This window comes from Cyclopterus lumpus, chromosome 8 (assembly GCF_009769545.1).
Source record: "Cyclopterus lumpus isolate fCycLum1 chromosome 8, fCycLum1.pri, whole genome shotgun sequence".
NCBI classification, from domain to species: Eukaryota; Metazoa; Chordata; class Actinopteri; order Perciformes; family Cyclopteridae; genus Cyclopterus; species Cyclopterus lumpus.
The window spans coordinates 675,420-698,788 of record NC_046973.1 but is presented as its reverse complement, the minus strand read 5'-3'; the positions used below and the strand labels follow the sequence as shown (position 1 = coordinate 698,788).

Here is a 23,369-nt window from a genome sequence, read left to right as displayed (position 1 = left end):
TTATTGATACCCTTGTTTGTTATTGATACCCTTGTTTGTTATTGATACCCTTGATAACCTTGTTTGTTATTTATACCCTTGTTTGTTATTGATAACCTTGTTTGTTATTGATACCCTTGTTTGTTATTGATAACCTTGTTTGTTATTGATACCCTTGTTTGTTATTGATACCCTTGTTTGTTATTTATACCCTTGTTTGTTATTGATACACTTGTTTGTTATTGATACCCTTGATAACCTTGTTTGTTATTTATACCCTTGTTTGTTATTGATACCCTTGTTTGTTATTGATAACCTTGTTTGTTATTGATACCCTTGTTTGTTATTGATACCCTTGTTTGTTATTTATACCCTTGTTTGTTATTGATACCCTTGTTTGTTATTGATACCCTTGTTTGTTATTGATACCCTTGTTTGTTATTGATACCCTTGTTTGTTATTTATACCCTTGTTTGTTATTGATACCCTTGTTTGTTATTTATACCCTTGTTTGTTATTGATAACCTTGTTTGTTATTGATACCCTTGTTTGTTATTTATACCCTTGTTTGTTATTGATACCCTTGTTTGTTATTTATACCCTTGTTTGTTATTGATACCCTTGTTTGTTATTGATACCCTTGTTTGTTATTTATACCCTTGTTTGTTATTGATACCCTTGTTTGTTATTTATACCCTTGTTTGTTATTGATACCCTTGTTTGTTATTTATACCCTTGTTTGTTATTGATAACCTTGTTTGTTATTGATAACCTTGTTTGTTATTTATACCCTTGTTTGTTATTGATACCCTTGTTTGTTATTGATACCCTTGTTTGTTATTGATACCCTTGTTTGTTATTGATACCCTTGTTTGTTATTTATACCCTTGTTTGTTATTGATAACCTTGTTTGTTATTGATACCCTTGTTTGTTATTGATACCCTTGTTTGTTATTTATACCCTTGTTTGTTATTGATACCCTTGTTTGTTATTTATACCCTTGTTTGTTATTTATACCCTTGTTTGTTATTGATACCCTTGTTTGTTATTGATACCCTTGTTTGTTATTGATACCCTTGATAACCTTGTTTGTTATTTATACCCTTGTTTGTTATTGATACCCTTGTTTGTTATTTATACCCTTGTTTGTTATTGATACCCTTGATAACCTTGTTTGTTATTTATACCCTTGTTTGTTATTTATACCCTTGTTTGTTATTGATACCCTTGTTTGTTATTGATACCCTTGTTTGTTATTTATACCCTTGTTTGTTATTGATAACCTTGTTTGTTATTGATACCCTTGTTTGTTATTGATACCCTTGTTTGTTATTTATACCCTTGTTTGTTATTTATACCCTTGTTTGTTATTTATACCCTTGTTTGTTATTGATACCCTTGTTTGTTATTTATACCCTTGTTTGTTATTGATACCCTTGATAACCTTGTTTGTTATTGATACCCTTGTTTGTTATTGATACCCTTGTTTGTTATTGATACCCTTGTTTGTTATTGATACCCTTGTTTGTTATTTATACCCTTGTTTGTTATTGATACCCTTGTTTGTTATTGATAACCTTGTTTGTTATTGATACCCTTGTTTGTTATTGATACCCTTGTTTGTTATTGATACCCTTGTTTGTTATTTATACCCTTGTTTGTTATTGATACCCTTGTTTGTTTTTGATAACCTTGTTTGTTATTTATACCCTTGTTTGTTATTGATACCCTTGTTTGTTATTGATACCCTTGTTTGTTATTGATAACCTTGTTTGTTATTTATACCCTTGTTTGTTATTTATACCCTTGTTTGTTATTGATACCCTTGTTTGTTATTGATACCCTTGTTTGTTATTGATAACCTTGTTTGTTATTTATACCCTTGTTTGTTATTTATACCCTTGTTTGTTATTGATACCCTTGTTTGTTATTGATACCCTTGTTTGTTATTGATACCCTTGTTTGTTATTGATACCCTTGTTTGTTATTTATACCCTTGTTTGTTATTGATAACCTTGTTTGTTATTTATACCCTTGTTTGTTATTGATACCCTTGTTTGTTATTGATAACCTTGTTTGTTATTGATAACCTTGTTTGTTATTGATACCCTTGTTTGTTATTTATACCCTTGTTTGTTATTTATACCCTTGTTTGTTATTGATACCCTTGTTTGTTATTGATAACCTTGTTTGTTATTTATACCCTTGTTTGTTATTGATAACCTTGTTTGTTATTGATACCCTTGTTTGTTATTTATACCCTTGTTTGTTATTGATACCCTTGTTTGTTATTTATACCCTTGTTTGTTATTGATAACCTTGTTTGTTATTGATACCCTTGTTTGTTATTTATACCCTTGTTTGTTATTGATACCCTTGTTTGTTATTTATACCCTTGTTTGTTATTGATACCCTTGTTTGTTATTGATACCCTTGTTTGTTATTGATACCCTTGTTTGTTATTGATAACCTTGTTTGTTATTGATACCCTTGTTTGTTATTGATAACCTTGTTTGTTATTGTTACCCTTGTTTGTTATTTATACCCTTGTTTGTTATTGATACCCTTGTTTGTTATTGATACCCTTGTTTGTTATTTATACCCTTGTTTGTTATTGATACCCTTGTTTGTTATTTATAACCTTGTTTGTTATTGATACCCTTGTTTGTTATTGATACCCTTGTTTGTTATTGATAACCTTGTTTGTTATTTATACCCTTGTTTGTTATTGATACCCTTGTTTGTTATTGATACCCTTGTTTGTTATTTATACCCTTGTTTGTTATTGATACCCTTGTTTGTTATTGATACCCTTGTTTGTTATTGATAACCTTGTTTGTTATTGATACCCTTGTTTGTTATTGATACCCTTGTTTGTTATTTATACCCTTGTTTGTTATTGATACCCTTGTTTGTTATTTATACCCTTGTTTGTTATTGATACCCTTGTTTGTTATTTATACCCTTGTTTGTTATTGATACCCTTGTTTGTTATTGATACCCTTGTTTGTTATTGATACCCTTGTTTGTTATTGATAACCTTGTTTGTTATTGATACCCTTGTTTGTTATTGATACCCTTGTTTGTTATTGATACCCTTGTTTGTTATTGATACCCTTGTTTGTTATTGATAACCTTGTTTGTTATTGATAACCTTGTTTGTTATTGATACCCTTGTTTGTTATTGATACCCTTGTTTGTTATTGATAACCTTGTTTGTTATTGATAACCTTGTTTGTTATTGATACCCTTGTTTGTTATTGATATGTTGACAATACACAAAAAACTACTGTTAGTAAAGGTAAAAAGTATTTTTACTCCACCTGATTTTTTCAGCCAAATCCAATCAAACTGACTGTTTCTAACATTATTATATGAAGAATATACTTCATTCATACATGTGTTTATGTTGGAATGGGTTAATATTCAGTAGCCAGTCATTGTGGTTTAATCTATAAAAAGCTATAATGAGCATCTATAAAGGTTATAGAACATGTATATGGTATGTATAAATATAAAGCTATAATAAAGGTTATAGAACATGTATATGGTATGTATAAATATAAAGCTATAATAAAGGTTATAGAACATGTATATGGTATGTATAAATATAAAGCTATAATAAAGGTTATAGAACATGTATATGGTATGTATAAATATAAAGCTATAATAAAGGTTATAGAACATGTATATGGTATGTATAAATATAAAGCTATAATAAAGGTTATAGAACATGTATATGGTATGTATAAATATAAAGCTATAATAAAGGTTATAGAACATGTATATGGTATGTATAAATATAAAGCTATAATAAAGGTTATAGAACATGTATATGGTATGTATAAATATAAAGCTATAATAAAGGTTATAGAACATGTATATGGTATGTATAAATATAAAGCTATAATAAAGGTTATAGAACATGTATATGGTATGTATAAATATAAAGCTATGTTCTTGTTCCTTTCTGTGCCACATTACGGGACTCTTGACTCACACGTTGAAACTCTCGAGACGTCGATTCGATTTCCAACATTTTGTCGATTTATTTTCCGTTTTTTAGGTGAGCTATAACGTGACTGTCCCCATGTCCCGTTCTAGATAACACAAATACAACCCCTTCCTCTGATCCTCATCAGCTTAATAAAAGAAAAGCATCATTTCAAATATAAATATAACATCCATTCATATGAGGAAAGTCTTTAGATCAAAATCAATAAATCAAATAACATGATTTGTAATCAAAACAAAATATATGGTTATAAAACATTTATATGATATATATAAAGCTATAATGAGCATCTATCAAGGTTATAACACATGTATTTATATATAAACATATATACTGTGTTATACATAAACTATAATGAGCATCTATCAAGGTTATAACACATGTATTTATATATAAACATATATACTGTGTTATACATAAACTATAATGAGCATCTATCAAGGTTATAAAACGTGTATTTATACATATACATATATAAAGCTATAATGAGCATCTATCAAAGTTATAAAACATGTATTTATATATAAACATATATAAAGCTATGAGCATATATCAAGGTTATAAAACGTGTATTTATATATATACATATATAAAGCTATGAGCATATATCAAGGTTATAAAACGTGTATTTATATATATACATATATAAAGCTATGAACATATATCAAGGTTATAAAACGTGTATTTATATATATACATATATAAAGCTATGAACATATATCAAGGTTATAAAACGTGTATTTATATATCTACATATATAAAGCTATGAACATATATCAAGGTTATAAAACGTGTATTTATATATATACATATATACTGTGTTATATATAAACTATAATGAGCATATATCAAGGATATAAAATAGGTATATGATATATAATCTGTATATTATATTATATATATAAACTATAATGAGTATGCAGCGCGTGCGGCCGCTGCAGCGCATGTGCTCGGGTCACGTGCTCCTCTGTGTTGACTGGCGAGAAATAAAAAGAATCTCTGTCGAGCTCTGATCAGACAGGCTAACGGCTAACAGCTAACAGCAGAGCTATCTGTCCCTCAGGACAAAAGCAGCCGGAAGTGAAGAGAGACGGAGACATGAAGACACCGAGCGGACAGGTGGAGGAGTGAGTCCACCAGCGCGAGGCCGGTAACGTTCACAGGTGCGTTTACAGAGCCGCTGTGTCCCGGATGATGCTCAGACCTCCTGCTAGCACATGGCTAGCTGCGGAGCTATCTCTGCATCCAGTCACCCAGTAACGGGTTCAACTTCCGGTGAAGCGAACGGGCGGTTTAGTTTGTTTCAGTAAACATCCGGGTTAGCAGATAAGCTAACGTGTTAGCTTAGTATCCGGCAGAGATTCAGCTAATGATGTTAACTGGGAGCTGATTGTGCTAAGTTAATTATGCTAACTAGGACCTTATGATGACATCTCTTCTGAGTTCACTCTCTTAGAGCCGAGTCTTCAATGGTGTGGTTTTTAACAGAGACCTGGTCTGATGTCGTCTCATGTGGTCTGTGTTTCTCACGACTTGCTCTGCTCCGACACATTTCTGTTGTGTGAATGTGACGTCATGAGGATCTGTTAGTCCTCCACACAGCCTGCAGACTTTAAAACTAATCAATCAGGGATCAATATTAACAGTGTGTCTCTGGGGGCAGAGATCCCTCCGCCGAGTTAACTAGTGCCTCCAGTGTTGCACTGTTTTCGTATTTCTGCCTCATTGACGGATTATTTTTGGTGCATCACAAACTGGAGTTGTGACGTTTTGATTTTTATGCAAATACGGTCAAGAAGGAAACGATTTGATTGGCCATTTCGACATCATCTAGGTTTTTAAAGTCCTACACTGTCACAAATATTTAAGTGCAACATAACAACGAACTCCATTTCTCATAAGCCATCAATGTGACTGATTTGTGATCATACAGGATTCTTCATTGTGTTTGGACATCAGTGATGAAGATGGCCGCGGTCCAATAGCCCTGTTTGGCATATAAAGTACCCAAAAGCAATACTTGAGTAAAAGTAAAGATACCGTACTGGAAAAGGACTCCAGTGAAAGTAAAAGTCACCTATGAGAATACTACTTGAGTTAAAGTCTTAAAGCATCTGATAATTACTGTACTTTAGTAGCAAATATTAGCCTAACACACACCATGTATAGCTAGTGAACTGAACATTAGCCTAACATACACCATGTCGTGCTAGTGAACATTAGCCTAACACACACCATAGCTAGTGAACGTTAGCCTAACATACACCGTGTATAGCTAGTGAATGTTAGCCTTACACACAACATGTATAGCTAGTGAACGTTAGCCTAACACACCGTGTATAGCTAGTGAATGTTAGCCTAACACACACCATGTATAGCTAGTGAACGTTAGCCTAACACACCGTGTATAGCTAGTGAATGTTAGCCTAACACACACCATGTATAGCTAGTGAACGTTAGCCTAACATACACCATGTCGTGCTAGTGAACGTTAGCCTAACACACACCATGTATAGCTAGTGAACATTAGCCTAACACACACCATGTATAGCTAGTGAATGTTAGCCTTACACACAACATGTATAGCTAGTGAACATTAGCCTAACACACACCGTGTATAGCTAGTGAACGTTAGCCTAACACACACCATGTATAGCTAGTGAACGTTAGCCTTACACACATACCGTGTATAGCTAGTGAATGTTAGCCTAACACACACACCATGTATAGCTAGTGAACGTTAGCCTAACACACACACCATGTATAGCTAGTGAACGTTAGCCTAACACACACACCATGTATAGCTAGTAAGCGTTAGCCTAACACACACCATGTATAGCTAGTGAACGTTAGCCTAACACACACCGTGTATAGCTAGTGAACGTTAGCCTAACACACACCATGTATAGCTAGTGAACGTTAGCCTAACACACACACCATGTATAGCTAGTGAACATTAGCCTAACACACACCGTGTATAGCTAGTGAACGTTAGCCTAACACACACCGTGTATAGCTAGTGAACGTTAGCCTAACACACACCATGTATAGCTAGTGAACGTTAGCCTAACACACACTATGTATAGCTAGTGAACGTTAGCCTAACACACACACCATGTATAGCTAGTGAACATTAGCCTAACACACACCGTGTATAGCTAGTGAATGTTAGCCTAACACACACCATGTATAGCTAGTGAACATTAGCCTAACACACACACCATGTATAGCTAGTGAACATTAGCCTAACACACACCGTGTATAGCTAGTGAATGTTAGCCTAACACACACCATGTATAGCTAGTGAACATTAGCCTAACACACACACCATGTATAGCTAGTGAACATTAGCCTAACACACACCATGTATAGCTAGTGAACATTAGCCTAACACACACCATGTATAGCTAGTGAACATTAGCCTAACACACACCATGTATAGCTAGTGAACATTAGCCTAACACACACCATGTATAGCTAGTGAACATTAGCCTAACACACACACCATGTATAGCTAGTGAACGTTAGCCTAACACAGGGGTTCTTAACCTTTTTGACCTTGGGGCCTGTTCCAATAGTAACACCGTATTGGTTTAACTAATTGATGTCCCTCTTGGTTTGATTTGTATTCAATAACTGAATCAAATCCTCTTACAGTTGAACAAGCAAAAACATGATGCAATGTGATCATCAAGACATTTGTTCATCATGTGTATGTAAACCTGCACAAACAACAACAATAAGACGCCCAAAAGGAGAACAATTCATGGAACAAATCAAGCTAATACAATAACTAATGTGAAGGCTTAAGACAAAATAACTAATGAATACATTTTACTAGAGAACAAAAGGAGGGACTCAAAAAAACAAATTTAAATTGACTTGCGGCGAGAACAAACGATCATGAAGACAAACTCAGATCATGTAAATAACCGTTAGCATAACTCTGAAATACTTTCAATAATCAGTTACTTCAGTTAGAGAAGCTTTGATGAAAGAGTTAAACTGGACGGGCTCTTCAGTCTGAGTTTCTGATTATCATCTTTTCAATCAACTATTTTGTCACATTACAATAACAAACTGTTAAGTCAACATTTCTCGGCATTTGATGAACTATTGTCTGCATATAAACCATAACAACATAAAGGGATATGAAACATTGTTAGTGGGAAATCGTATTCAATTCATCAGGTTTGAAACTAAACAATGAGAAAGTTTAGTAACTTTGTTCTCTGTGACGATCTCTTGGTTGACGCCACTGTCGCCGTCCTGATTGGTTGCTGCAGAATAAACGAGCTGTCTGTGTGTTTCAGGGTGATCAGGTGTGTTGGAACAGCAGCAGGATGTCCATCCCTCCCCCTCCTCCTCCACCCCCCACCACCTTCAGCCAGGTAACTCCACAAACACACAGACTCTGCTGCCATCGCTTCCAGATGAAAACCTTTGAGCTTTGAACTGCACATCACTACTACTGCGGCTAACGTTCTCTAGCTATACATGGTGTGTGTTAGGCTAACGCTTACTAGCTATACATGGTGTGTGTGTTAGGCTAACGTTCACTAGCTATACACGGTGTGTGTGTTAGGCTAACGTTCACTAGCTATACATGGTGTGTGTTAGGCTAACATAGGGCTACTGTGGGTCAGTGGTTAGCAGGTCTGTCTTTCAGTCAGGGGGTTGGGGGTTCAATCCCCGCCCTAGTCAATGTGTCCTTGAGCAAGATACTTAACACTTAAGTGTATGAATGTAACATGGTTGTAAGTCGCTTTGGATAACAGCGTCCGCTAAATGACATGTAATGTAATGTAACGTTCACTAGCTATACATGGTGTGTTTAGGCTAACGTTCACTAGCTCTCGTGAGATTATCGAGTCAAGTCAGTGTCAAGTCAGACACAAATCTACCCAGCATGCATTGTGATCAATTCCAACAAGCCTTATGTTTCTGACACAAGGCTTGGTCACATGACATTTTCTGATGCTGAAAATTATTAACGTGTAAGATAAAAACACGATGAGTCTTCTGCTGTTAGCGTGTTGCTGCTTCACTCTCTACTTCTTCTTCTGTAGTCTTTATTGGCGGTTGGTAAACATTACTACCACCATCGCTGGCTAGAGTCGCTCAGCTCCACTGGTTGAAAATCAAACCGGTTCGAACATGTCCAATAACGGAGCCCAGTTAAAGCTCTGCCATCTCTCCTGTCAGAACTCACCAGTTACTATGGAACTGTACTCATGGTGTAATCCACTCCCCCCCCCTGTCCCCAGGCCAACATCACCACCCCCAAGCTGAGCAGAGAGGAGGCTACAGGTCGCGGCGCTCTGCTGACCGACATCTGTCAAGGCACCAGGCTGCAGAAGGTGGCGGTGGTGAACGACCGCAGCTCTCCGCTGCTCGACAGTAAGAGCCAAACACCAAAGAGCCAAACACCTCCCACAGATCACCCATACATTCGCTTATACCAATACCTACACCAGCAACAGTGCCAGCCTCAGCAGCAGGGGGCGCCGTCTGAGGAGCAGCAGAGGACGGCACTAGAGAGTAAGACAACAAGCCTTCTGTGGCATTAGAGGACGAATGCAGGAGGCAGCAGGGTGTCAGCCAGCCGCCATGTTTCCTGTCCAGACGCTTAGTAGATCACATCCTACATAACGTACTGAGTAGATCACATCCTCAATAACACACTCAGTAGATCACATCCTCAATAACACACTCAGTAGATCACATCCTCAATAACACACACAGTAGATCACATCCTCAATAACACACTCGGATCACATCCTCAATAACACACTCGGATCACATCCTCAAAAACACACTCGGATCACATCCTCAATAACACACTCAGTAGATCACATCCTCAAAAACACACTCGGATCACATCCTCAAAAACACACTCGGATCACATCCTCAATAACACACACAGTAGATCACATCCTCAATAACACACTCAGATCACATCCTCAACACACACAGTAGATCACATCCTCAAAAACACACTCGGATCACATCCTCAATAACACACTCGGATCACATCCTCAATAACACACACAGTAGATCACATCCTCAAAAACACACTCGGATCACATCCTCAATAACACACACAGTAAATCACATCCTCAATAACACACTCAGATCACATCCTCAATAACACACTCGGATCACATCCTCAATAACACACTCAGATCACATCCTCAAAAACACACTCAGATCACATCCTCAATAACACACACAGTAGATCACATCCTCAAAAACACACTCGGATCACATCCTCAATAACACACACAGTAGATCACATCCTCAAAAACACACTCGGATCACATCCTCAATAACACACTCGGATCACATCCTCAATAACACACACAGTAGATCACATCCTCAAAAACACACTCGGATCACATCCTCAATAACACACACAGTAGATCACATCCTCAAAAACACACTCGGATCACATCCTCAATAACACACACAGTAGATCACATCCTCAATAAAACACTCAGATCACATCCTCAATAACACACTCGGATCACATCCTCAATAACACACACACAGTAGATCACATCCTCAATAACACACTCAGATCACATCCTCAATAACACACTCGGATCACATCCTCAATAACACACTCGGATCACATCCTCAATAACACACTCAGATCACATCCTCAATAACACACTCAGATCACATCCTCAATAACACACTCAGATCACATCCTCAATAACACACTCGGATCACATCCTCAATAACACACACACAGTAGATCACATCCTCAATAACACACTCAGATCACATCCTCAATAACACACTCGGATCACATCCTCAATAACACACTCGGATCACATCCTCAATAACACACTCGGATCACATCCTCAATAACACACTCGGATCACATCCTCAATAACACACTCGGATCACATCCTCAATAACACACTCGGATCACATCCTCAATAACACACTCAGATCACATCCTCAATAACACACTCAGATCACATCCTCAATAACACACTCGGATCACATCCTCAATAACACACTCAGATCACATCCTCAATAACACACTCAGATCACATCCTCAATAACACACTCAGATCACATCCTCAATAACACACTCAGATCACATCCTCAAAAACACACTCAGATCACATCCTCAATAACACACACAGTAGATCACATCCTCAAAAACACACTCGGATCACATCCTCAATAACACACACAGTAGATCACATCCTCAAAAACACACTCGGATCACATCCTCAATAACACACTCGGATCACATCCTCAATAACACACACAGTAGATCACATCCTCAAAAACACACTCGGATCACATCCTCAATAACACACACAGTAGATCACATCCTCAAAAACACACTCGGATCACATCCTCAATAACACACACAGTAGATCACATCCTCAATAAAACACTCAGATCACATCCTCAATAACACACTCGGATCACATCCTCAATAACACACACACAGTAGATCACATCCTCAATAACACACTCAGATCACATCCTCAATAACACACTCGGATCACATCCTCAATAACACACTCGGATCACATCCTCAATAACACACTCAGATCACATCCTCAATAACACACTCAGATCACATCCTCAATAACACACTCAGATCACATCCTCAATAACACACTCAGATCACATCCTCAATAACACACTCAGATCACATCCTCAATAACACACTCGGATCACATCCTCAATAACACACTCGGATCACATCCTCAATAACACACTCGGATCACATCCTCAATAACACACTCAGATCACATCCTCAATAACACACTCGGATCACATCCTCAATAACACACTCGGATCACATCCTCAATAACACACACAGTAGATCACATCCTCAAAAACACACTCGGATCACATCCTCAATAACACACACAGTAAATCACATCCTCAATAACACACTCAGATCACATCCTCAATAACACACTCGGATCACATCCTCAATAACACACTCAGATCACATCCTCAAAAACACACTCAGATCACATCCTCAATAACACACACAGTAGATCACATCCTCAAAAACACACTCGGATCACATCCTCAATAACACACACAGTAGATCACATCCTCAAAAACACACTCGGATCACATCCTCAATAACACACTCGGATCACATCCTCAATAACACACACAGTAGATCACATCCTCAAAAACACACTCGGATCACATCCTCAATAACACACACAGTAGATCACATCCTCAAAAACACACTCGGATCACATCCTCAATAACACACACAGTAGATCACATCCTCAATAAAACACTCAGATCACATCCTCAATAACACACTCGGATCACATCCTCAATAACACACACACAGTAGATCACATCCTCAATAACACACTCAGATCACATCCTCAATAACACACTCGGATCACATCCTCAATAACACACTCGGATCACATCCTCAATAACACACTCAGATCACATCCTCAATAACACACTCAGATCACATCCTCAATAACACACTCAGATCACATCCTCAATAACACACTCGGATCACATCCTCAATAACACACACACAGTAGATCACATCCTCAATAACACACTCAGATCACATCCTCAATAACACACTCGGATCACATCCTCAATAACACACTCGGATCACATCCTCAATAACACACTCGGATCACATCCTCAATAACACACTCGGATCACATCCTCAATAACACACTCGGATCACATCCTCAATAACACACTCGGATCACATCCTCAATAACACACTCAGATCACATCCTCAATAACACACTCAGATCACATCCTCAATAACACACTCGGATCACATCCTCAATAACACACTCAGATCACATCCTCAATAACACACTCAGATCACATCCTCAATAACACACTCAGATCACATCCTCAATAACACACTCAGATCACATCCTCAAAAACACACTCAGATCACATCCTCAATAACACACACAGTAGATCACATCCTCAAAAACACACTCGGATCACATCCTCAATAACACACACAGTAGATCACATCCTCAAAAACACACTCGGATCACATCCTCAATAACACACTCGGATCACATCCTCAATAACACACACAGTAGATCACATCCTCAAAAACACACTCGGATCACATCCTCAATAACACACACAGTAGATCACATCCTCAAAAACACACTCGGATCACATCCTCAATAACACACACAGTAGATCACATCCTCAATAAAACACTCAGATCACATCCTCAATAACACACTCGGATCACATCCTCAATAACACACACACAGTAGATCACATCCTCAATAACACACTCAGATCACATCCTCAATAACACACTCGGATCACATCCTCAATAACACACTCGGATCACATCCTCAATAACACACTCAGATCACAATCCTCAATAACACACTCAGATCACATCCTCAATAACACACTCAGATCACATCCTCAATAACACACTCAGATCACATCCTCAATAACACACTCAGATCACATCCTCAATAACACACTCGGATCACATCCTCAATAACACACTCGGATCACATCCTCAATAACACACTCGGATCACATCCTCAATAACACACTCAGATCACATCCTCAATAACACACTCAGATCACATCCTCAATAACACACTCAGATCACATCCTCAATAACACACTCGGATCACATCCTCAATAACACACTCGGATCACATCCTCAATAACACACTCAGATCACATCCTCAATAACACACTCAGATCACATCCTCAATAACACACTCAGATCACATCCTCAATAACACACTCAGATCACATCCTCAATAACACACTCGGATCACATCCTCAATAACACATTCAGTAACCCAGCGTTTAGGACATTGTTACCACGGTGACAGGACCAATATTATGGTCTGTCACTGACGGGACAAAGATAAAAGAGATGGCTCAGTGAAACATGACTCATCTTCAGAGGGTATTCAAAGCTCTGTTGTCCCGACAGAATAATCATATTAATAATGTTTTAAAGTTGTTTGTACTTTAAAAGGATCACAGAACAGTAATTCTCTGTTGTACTGATATAGACTGTAAAGAGGATTTGACATCACAACAGCAAACATATCATGCCATATTTACCATCGTACATCTTTGATGTGACACAGATGTAAGGACAGAACTCCACTTTGTTCATGTTTACTTGTTAGTTCTGTCCACCACGTCGTTTGTGTCTCTGACCATTTAACTCTTCTTTGTTTCGGCACTGATATGTTTTCTGTTGTTTGAATAGTGATTTAAGATTTAATAATACTATTTGAGCTGACTTGCACAGATTCAATCCCATCCAACTGGTGGACAGGTGGTGTAGCGGCTGGTTAGAACAGATCCTGCAGCGTCCTGCAGACCACCTGTTGATGCCTTTGTCTCTTATTGTTTAGTCACTTTCATGTGTCTGAGATGTTTGCAGTCCTCCACAGCAGAGCCCAGCATGCAGCACAGAGTTAGCAGCTACACCCAGCTGTGAGCTAGCAGCTACACCCAGCTGTGAGTTAGCAGCTACACCCAGCTGTGAGTTAGCAGCTACACCCAGCTGTGAGCTAGCTGCTACACACAGCTGGGTGTAGCTGCTAGCTCACAGCTGGGTGTAGCTGCTAGCTCACAGCTGTTAGCAGCTGCTACACCCAGCTGTGAGCTAGCAGCTACACCCAGCTGTTAGCAGCTGCTACACCCAGCTGTTAGCAGCTGCTACACCCAGCTGTGAGCTACCTGTAAGCAGCTAAACTCACCTGCTGGCTGACGCTCAGCTTCTTGTTTACCTGCTGTGGAGAACACCTGGCTGACTGTTAAAGGATCGTTCTGATTTATTCCAACGCTGCTCTCGTAATAATATGAATATGAATAATAATGTTGTGTTCCTATTTAGTGTTGGCGGTGGAACAAGACTCTGATCTTTGACTTCAGTAAAAGTATTCATTTATAAAAAATGTGATGAAAATTAGACTTCTGTTAGAATAAAGCGGCATTGTCAGTTAACGGTTCCCACACAGGTGTTTTCAGTTGGTTCATCAGAGCTCAGGAGGTGTGAGGTGGGTGGAGCTATGGTGGGATTAACATGATGTCTCTAACCTTTCGCATTGTTAGGGACGCATTTTATTTACACTTTACAGTTTTTATTGTTTGTAGTATTCTGACTATTTATAGATTCATATGTGTTTCCATGTATTTATTTTCCATATCTTTTTGTAATTCTATTTGTATTTTATGTTTATCATTTCATATTTTTAATTTGATCCTAAAGTTTTTTTTTAATGATTTCTATTAATTAGCATTTTTATTTTATTACTATTTTAAAATAATTTCTTTGTGATTATTGTAATATTTTGAAGTTGCCCTGCCCCAACAGGTAACACAGAACCTACAGAAAGGTGAGGGAGGTCTGATGAAGTGAAATCACCTGTGAGGGTTCACTATTGATTTGCTCATGAATGTTTTTTTTAATGGACTGCGAGTTCAGACAAAACGTGAATCACATATTTTTACTGAACATTAGTTGAAAACAAATAAATATGAACCGTTAATTGGTCGAACGCTTCACTTTCTCTCTGAACGCAGCAGAAAATGTATTTTAAGATGTTGTAGTTTGATAAAGATTCTCAAGCTGTGATGTCATAGATCATCATGTTATATAATGATTTGTTTGTCACTCATGTCGTGCTGTCCGTGATGTCATTCGAGCTGCGAGGGAGCGTGGTGTGTCGTCACCAGAGCTCACCTGCATCCTCCTCCCCTTCACACACGTACTCACCCAGTCAGTGATGTCATCGTAGCGTGTAGTGACATCGTTGCCCTCGGGAGGTTCACCTGTCCAATGGTTGTGGTTCTCAGAGCCAAAAGGAGGCGGAGCAGCAACAGCGGGAGCCAATGGCAGTGCAGCAGGAAGCCTGTCAGGTTCTGTTCCACCAACAGGAGGGCTGTTCACGGGGGGGGGTCCCCAAACTGAGACCGGTCGGAGGTGAAAACATTGTTTTTCATTTATTGTATTATTTCTGCAATTCTTTACTTTTTCTTACACCATTTTAATTATTTAAAATATTAATACAATTTGTATCTGTACTTAATCCATGATTATATATTTTCATATCTATTTCTGTATGTTGCTTATTCGTACTTATTATTTACTTATATTTTTCATAACTCTTATCGTGTATTTACTCATATCATTAATTAATATTTTAGTGCTGCATTACATTAAGCTTATTTAGGAAAATGTTACATATCGCTACACATTGTTACATGTTTGTTACATGTCATTACATGTTTGTTACATGTCATTACATGCTTGTTACATGTCATTACATGCTTGTTACACATTGTTACATGTTTGTTACATGTCATTACATGCTTGTTACACATTGTTACATGTTTGTTACATGTCATTACATGTTTGTTATATGTTTGTTACATGTCATTACATGTTTGTTATATGTTTGTTACATGTCATTACATGTTTGTTATATGTTTGTTACATGTCATTACATGCTTGTTACACATTCTTACATGTTTGTTATGTGTTGTGACACATTGTTACCTGTTTGTTACATGTTACACATTGTTACATGTTTGTTACATGTTGTTACAGTGTTACATGTTTGTTACATGTTGTAACATGTTTGTTACATGTTGTTACACGTTGTTACACAGTGTTACATGTTTGTTACATGTTGTTACACAGTGTTACATGTCATTACATGTTTGTTACATGTTGTTACAGTGTTACATGTTTGTTACATGTTGTTACAGTGTTACATGTTTGTTACATGTCATTACATGTTTGTTACATGTTGTTACAGTGTTACATGTTTGTTACATGTTGTTACACAGTGTTACATGTTTGTTACATGTTGTTACACAGTGGTACATGTTGTTCAACATGTCAGTACATGTCGTTACTTGTTACATATTGATTAATGTTGGTTTGTTTGTTACATGTTGTTGCATGTGGTTAATGTTCTTAATGTTTTGATCTCCATGTTCTTTGACAGACGGTTCTTCAGGACGTTCTCCTTCCACTCGAGCTGCAGCACCCCGCCCCCCCAGCCATCGCCAAGACGAGACAGAGAGCCCCTCACCTCAGACGCTGTCTCCCACGGAGACAAGTCCCTCCCAGCGCCCCTCCCTGCCCAACCTGTCCTCCCCCACCACACTCTCCTCTGCAGCTTTCTCCCCCTCCACCAGCATGAAGCACTCTTCCTCCGCCCCCCCACCTCCGCCTCTCTGTCGCCGCGGTAACGCCCCTTTACCTCCTTCCTCCTCCTCTTGTTACAACAGAGAGAAGCCCCTCCCCCCGACCCCTAACAATACCCCACCGCTCCCCTCCAAACTTCCCCCGTCTCCTAGCAACAGCAGACGTCCTCCCGCCTCTGGGGGTAACCCCGCCTCTTCCCTGGCCCCGCCCCCTCAACTGTATCGGATCACTAACGGTCAGACAGGCGGCGGCGGGGCGGCGCCCGAGCTTCCGCAGCGTCACAACTCCCTCAGCAACAAGAGGGCCGCCCTCTCCACTGGAGGCCACACCCCCACCAGAGGCCCCGCCCCTCCTCTACCCCCGGCCTCCCCCACCCACTCCCAACAGGGCGCCAACAGGCTGCCGCCCCCCTTTAGAGAGACGCCAGGTAGAGGAGCAGGTGAGGGCACACGCCTCTGATCACCTGCATTGATCTCCTGTATTGATCACCTACATTGATCTCCTGTATTGATCACCTTCATTGAGCTCCTGTATTGATCACCTACATTGATCTCCTGTATTGATCACCTTCATTGATCTCCTGTATTGATCACCTTCATTGATCTCCTGTATTGATCACCTTCATTGGTCTCCTGTATTGATCACCTACATTGAGCTTCTGTATTGATCACCTTCATTGGTCTCCTGTATTGATCACCTACATTGATCTCCTGTATTGATCACCTTCATTGGTCTCCTGTATTGATCACCTACATTGAGCTTCTGTATTGATCACCTTCATTGATCTCCTGTATTGATCACCTACATTGATCTCCTGTATTGATCACCTTCATTGGTCTCCTGTATTGATCACCTACATTGATCTCCTGTATTGATCACCTACATTGAGCTCCTGTATTGATCACCTACATTGAGCTCCTGTATTGATCACCTTCATTGATCTCCTGTATTGATCACCTACATTGATCTCCTGTATTGATCACCTACATTGAGCTCCTGTATTGATCACCTACATTGATCTCCTACATTGGTCTCCTGTATTGATCTCCTACATTGAGCTTCTGTATTGATCACCTTCATTGATCTCCTGTATTGATCACCTACATTGATCTCCTGTATTGATCACCTACATTGAGCTCCTGTATTGATCACCTACATTGATCTCCTACATTGGTCTCCTGTATTGATCACCTACATTGATCTCCTACATTGGTCTCCTGTATTGATCACCTGCATTGATCTCCTACATTGAGCTCCTGTATTGATCACCTTCATTGATCACCTACATTGGTCTCCTGTATTGATCACCTTCATTGATCACCTACATTGATCTCCTGCATTGATCTCCTACATTGAGCTCCTGTATTGATCACCTACATTGATCACCTACATTGGTCTCCTGTATTGATCACCTGCATTGATCTCCTACATTGATCACCTGCATTGATCACCTACATTGAGCTTCTGTATTGATCACCTACATTGGTCTCCTGTATTGATCACCTACATTGAGCTCCTGTATTGATCACCTACATTGAGCTCCTGTATTGATCACCTACATTGAGCTCCTGTATTGATCACCTACATTGATCTCCTACATTGGTCTCCTGTATTGATCACCTTCATTGGTCTCCTGTATTGATCACCTTCATTGAGCTCCTGTATTGATCACCTTCATTGGTCTCCTGTATTGATCACCTTCATTGGTCTCCTGTATTGATCACCTTCATTGAGCTCCTGTATTGATCACCTTCATTGGTCTCCTGTATTGATCACCTACATTGATCTCCTACATTGGTCTCCTGTATTGATCACCTTCATTGGTCTCCTGTATTGATCACCTTCATTGAGCTCCTGTATTGATCACCTTCATTGATCTCTCTCCTCAGCTCCCCCTGTTCCTGTCCAGCCATCGTTGTTGAGACCAGGTGGCAGAGAAGCTCCGCCTCTGCCTCCTTACAAGACTCATGGTAGCCCCTCCCTCTCCTCTGACCCCCCCGCTAGAGGAAGACCTCCTCCTCCGCCCACCCGCACCCCCGCTGCTCCTCCCCCACCTCCCCCTGCTCTCCGCAATGGACATTCCCCCTCCTCCTTCTCCGTCCCTCCATCGTTTGTCGGTGAGTTTTTTTTCAAGAAAGAGTTGTTGATCATAGAAATCCTCCTCTCCACTTCCTCCTCCTCCTCCTCCTCTCCACTTCCTCCTCTCCACTTCCTCCTCCTCCTCCTCCTCTCCACTTCCTCCTCTCCACTTCCTCCTCCTCCTCCTCCTCCTCCTCCTCTCCACTTCCATCTCTCCTTCTCCTCCTCTCCACTTCCTCCTCCTCCTCCTCCTCCTCCTCTCCACTTCCTCCTCTCCACTTCCTCCTCTCCAACTCCACCTCTCCTCCTCCACTTCCTCCTCTCCACTTCCTCCTCTCCTCCCCACTTCCATCTCTCCTCCTCCTCTCCACTTCCATCTCTCCTTCTCCTCCTCTCCACTTCCTCTTCTCATCCCCACTTCCATCTCTCCTTCTCCTCCTCCCCACTTCCATCGCTCCTTCTCCTCCTCTCCACTTCCATCTCTCCTCCTCCTCCTCTCCACTTCCATCTCTCCTCCTCCTCCTCCCCACTTCCATCTCTCCTTCTCCTCCTCTCCACTTCCTCTTCTCCTCCCCACTTCCATCTCTCCTCCTCCTCCTCTCCACTTCCATCTCTCCTCCTCCTCCTCTCCACTTCCGTCTCTCCTTCTCCTCCTCTCCACTTCCTCTTCTCCTCCTCCTCCTCTCCACTTCCATCTCTCCTTCTCCTCCTCTCCACTTCCATCTCTCCTTCTCCTCCTCTCCACTTCCTCTTCTCCTCCCCACTTCCATCTCTCCTCCTCCTCCTCTCCACTTCCATCTCTCCTTCTCCTCCTCTCCACTTCCTCTTCTCCTCCTCCTCCTCTCCACTTCCTCTTCTCCTCCTCCTCCTCCCCACTTCCATCTCTCCTTCTCCTCCTCTCCACTTCCTCTTCTCCTCCCCACTTCCATCTCTCCTCCTCCTCCTCTCCACTTCCATCTCTCCTCCTCCTCCCCACTTCCATCTCTCCTTCTCCTCCTCTCCACTTCCTCTTCTCCTCCCCACTTCCATCTCTCCTCCTCCTCCTCTCTCCTTCTCCTCCTCTCCACTTCCTCTTCTCCTCCTCCTCCTCTCCACTTCCATCTCTCCTTCTCCTCCTCTCCACTTCCTCTTCTCCTCCCCACTTCCATCTCTCCTCCTCCTCCTCTCCACTTCCATCTCTCCTCCTCCTCCTCCTCTCCACTTCCATCTCTCCTCCTCCTCCTCCTCTCCACTTCCATCTCTCCTCCTCCTCCTCCCCACTTCCATCTCTCCTTCTCCTCCTCTCCACTTCCTCTTCTCCTCCCCACTTCCATCTCTCCTCCTCCTCCTCTCCACTTCCATCTCTCCTCCTCCTCCTCCTCTCCACTTCCATCTCTCCTCCTCCTCCTCCTCTCCACTTCCATCTCTCCTTCTCCTCCTCTCCACTTCCTCTTCTCCTCCTCCTCCTCTCCACTTCCATCTCTCCTTCTCCTCCTCTCCACTTCCTCTTCTCCTCCCCACTTCCATCTCTCCTCCTCCTCCTCTCCACTTCCATCTCTCCTCCTCCTCCTCCTCTCCACTTCCATCTCTCCTCCTCCTCCTCCTCTCCACTTCCATCTCTCCTCCTCCTCCTCCCCACTTCCATCTCTCCTTCTCCTCCTCTCCACTTCCTCTTCTCCTCCCCACTTCCATCTCTCCTCCTCCTCCTCTCCACTTCCATCTCTCCTCCTCCTCCTCCTCTCCACTTCCATCTCTCCTCCTCCTCCTCCTCTCCACTTCCATCTCTCCTCCTCCTCCTCCCCACTTCCATCTCTCCTCCTCCTCCTCTCCACTTCCTCTTCTCCTCCCCACTTCCATCTCTCCTTCTCCTCCTCTCCACTTCCATCTCTCCTCCTCCTCCTCTCCACTTCCATCTCTCCTCCTCCTCCTCCCCACTTCCATCTCTCCTTCTCCTCCTCTCCACTTCCTCTTCTCCTCCCCACTTCCATCTCTCCTCCTCCTCCTCTCCACTTCCATCTCTCCTCCTCCTCCTCTCCACTTCCATCTCTCCTTCTCCTCCTCTCCTCCTCGACCTCCCCCTCAGAGTTTTCTTTGTAGAATAATGCAGAAGAAGAGAAAGTGATGACTCGTTTGTTTCCTCCTCAGATGATTTTGAGTCCAAGTATTCGTTTCATCGTCTGGACGACTTTCCTCCTCCAGAGGAGCAGCGACACTTTACCAAGATCTACCCCAGCAAGGCCAGCAGAGGTACTGTGTTCTTATACAGCATTCATACATGTAGCCCCGCCCCTAAAGCATCCCCTGCTTTACGGTCTGTTTGACTCTAAATGAACATCATTCTGTATTGAAGAAGACTTGAAACTAGAGATTGAGACCAAAAACTAATGTTTACAATGTTTACTGAGGGAATACATCAAGAGAAGTAGAGTCATTTATATAGACTTCTATACAACCAGAGGAGTCGCCCCCTGGTGGTCAGGAGAGAGAATGCAGCTTTAACACATGAAGCGTAGACTTCTATACAACCAGAGGAGTCACCCCCTGGTGGTCAGGAGAGAGAATGCAGCTTTAACACATGAAGCATAGACTTCTATACAACCAGAGGAGTCGCCCCCTGGTGGTCAGGAGAGAGAATGCAGCTTTAACACATGAAGCATAGACTTCTATACAACCAGAGGAGCCGCCCCTGGTGGTCAGGAGAGAGAATGCAGCTTTAACACATGAAGCATAGACTTCTATACAACCAGAGGAGTCGCCCCCTGGTGGTCAGGAGAGAGAATGCAGCTTTAACACATGAAGCTTAGACTTCTATACAACCAGAGGAGTCGCCCCCTGGTGGTCAGGAGAGAGAATGCAGCTTTAACACATGAAGCATAGACTTCTATACAACCAGAGGAGTCGCCCTCTGGTGGTCAGTAGAGAGAATGCAGCTTTAACACATGAAGCATAGACTTCTATACAACCAGAGGAGTCGCCCCCTGGTGGTCAGGAGAGAGAATACAGCTTTAACACATGAAGCATAGACTTCTATACAACCAGAGGAGTCGCCCCCTGGTGGTCAGTAGAGAGAATGCAGCTTTAAGAAGCAGAGGTTTGTCTTCTGGAGTTTTTCTGGAGACCATTGTTCCGGTATCAAACAAACACTTGACTTGTTCCTTTGTTTGTTTGTTTGTTTGTCAGTGATGAGAGGAGCTCCTCCACTGCCTCCTGTTGGGAGGTGAACCATGAGACGACATTACAACTGGAACACACACACACATGAACACACAGATGAAGAGGAGCAGTGAGGAGGAGCTGGATTGATGAAGAGTTGTGATTTAATCAGAAATCTTCGTAAAGTTTCGGGATACAAATAAAATATTTTACATAAAATAATTTAACAACATTTTAGCTGTGAAGAAGTTTACATTAGATTTCTAAATCTACATTTAACGAACGTTGTTGTTGTCATTTTGTTTGATCGACGTCATCAATAAAAAGTGATGAAATATTATTCTGACTTAATGAGTCCAGTTTATAGATAACAGAAGGACTAGTCTGTCATCTAGTCCTCTAATCTAGTCCTCTAGTCTGTCCTTCAATATGTCATCTAGTCTGTCCTTCAATATGTCCTCTAGTCTGTCCTTCAATATGTCCTCTAGTCCTTTAATATGTCCTCTAGTCTGTCATCTAGTCCTCTAGTCTGTCCTCTAATCTGTCCTCTAGTCTGTCATCTAGTCCTCTAATCTGTCCTCTAATCTGTCCTTTAATCTGTCCTCTAGTCTGTCCTTTAATCTGTCCTCTAGTCTGTCATCTAGTCCTTTAATCTGTCCTCTAGTCTGTCATCTAGTCCTCTAATCTGTCCTCTAGCCTGTCCTTTAATCTGTCCTCTAGTCTGTCCTTTAATCTGTCCTCTAGTCTGTCATCTAGTCCTCTAATCTGTCCTCTAGCCTGTCCTTTAATCTGTCCTCTAGTCTGTCCTTTAATCTGTCCTCTAGTCTGTCATCTAGTCCTCTAATCTGTCCTCTAGTCTGTCATCTAGTCCTCTAATATGTCCTCTAGTCTGTCCTCTGATCTGTCCTCTAGTCTGTCATCTAGTCCTCTAATATGTCCTCTAGTCTGTC

At 40.9% G+C, this 23,369-nt stretch overlaps 1 protein-coding gene across 1 annotated transcript; it reads left to right on the top strand.

Annotated features, from left to right (window-relative positions):
- Positions 1 to 5,296: 5,296 nt before the first annotated feature.
- Positions 5,297 to 22,759, top strand: LOC117734658 (WAS/WASL-interacting protein family member 2-like). The gene is given in 9 exon segments (XM_034538887.1): positions 5,297 to 5,510; positions 8,309 to 8,386; positions 9,263 to 9,395; positions 15,849 to 15,940; positions 15,942 to 15,975; positions 17,006 to 17,647; positions 19,098 to 19,325; positions 21,412 to 21,513; positions 22,447 to 22,759. Coding segments are annotated over 9 exon segments (1,365 nt in total). The 5' UTR covers positions 5,297 to 5,495; the 3' UTR covers positions 22,488 to 22,759.
- Positions 22,760 to 23,369: the final 610 nt, after the last annotated feature.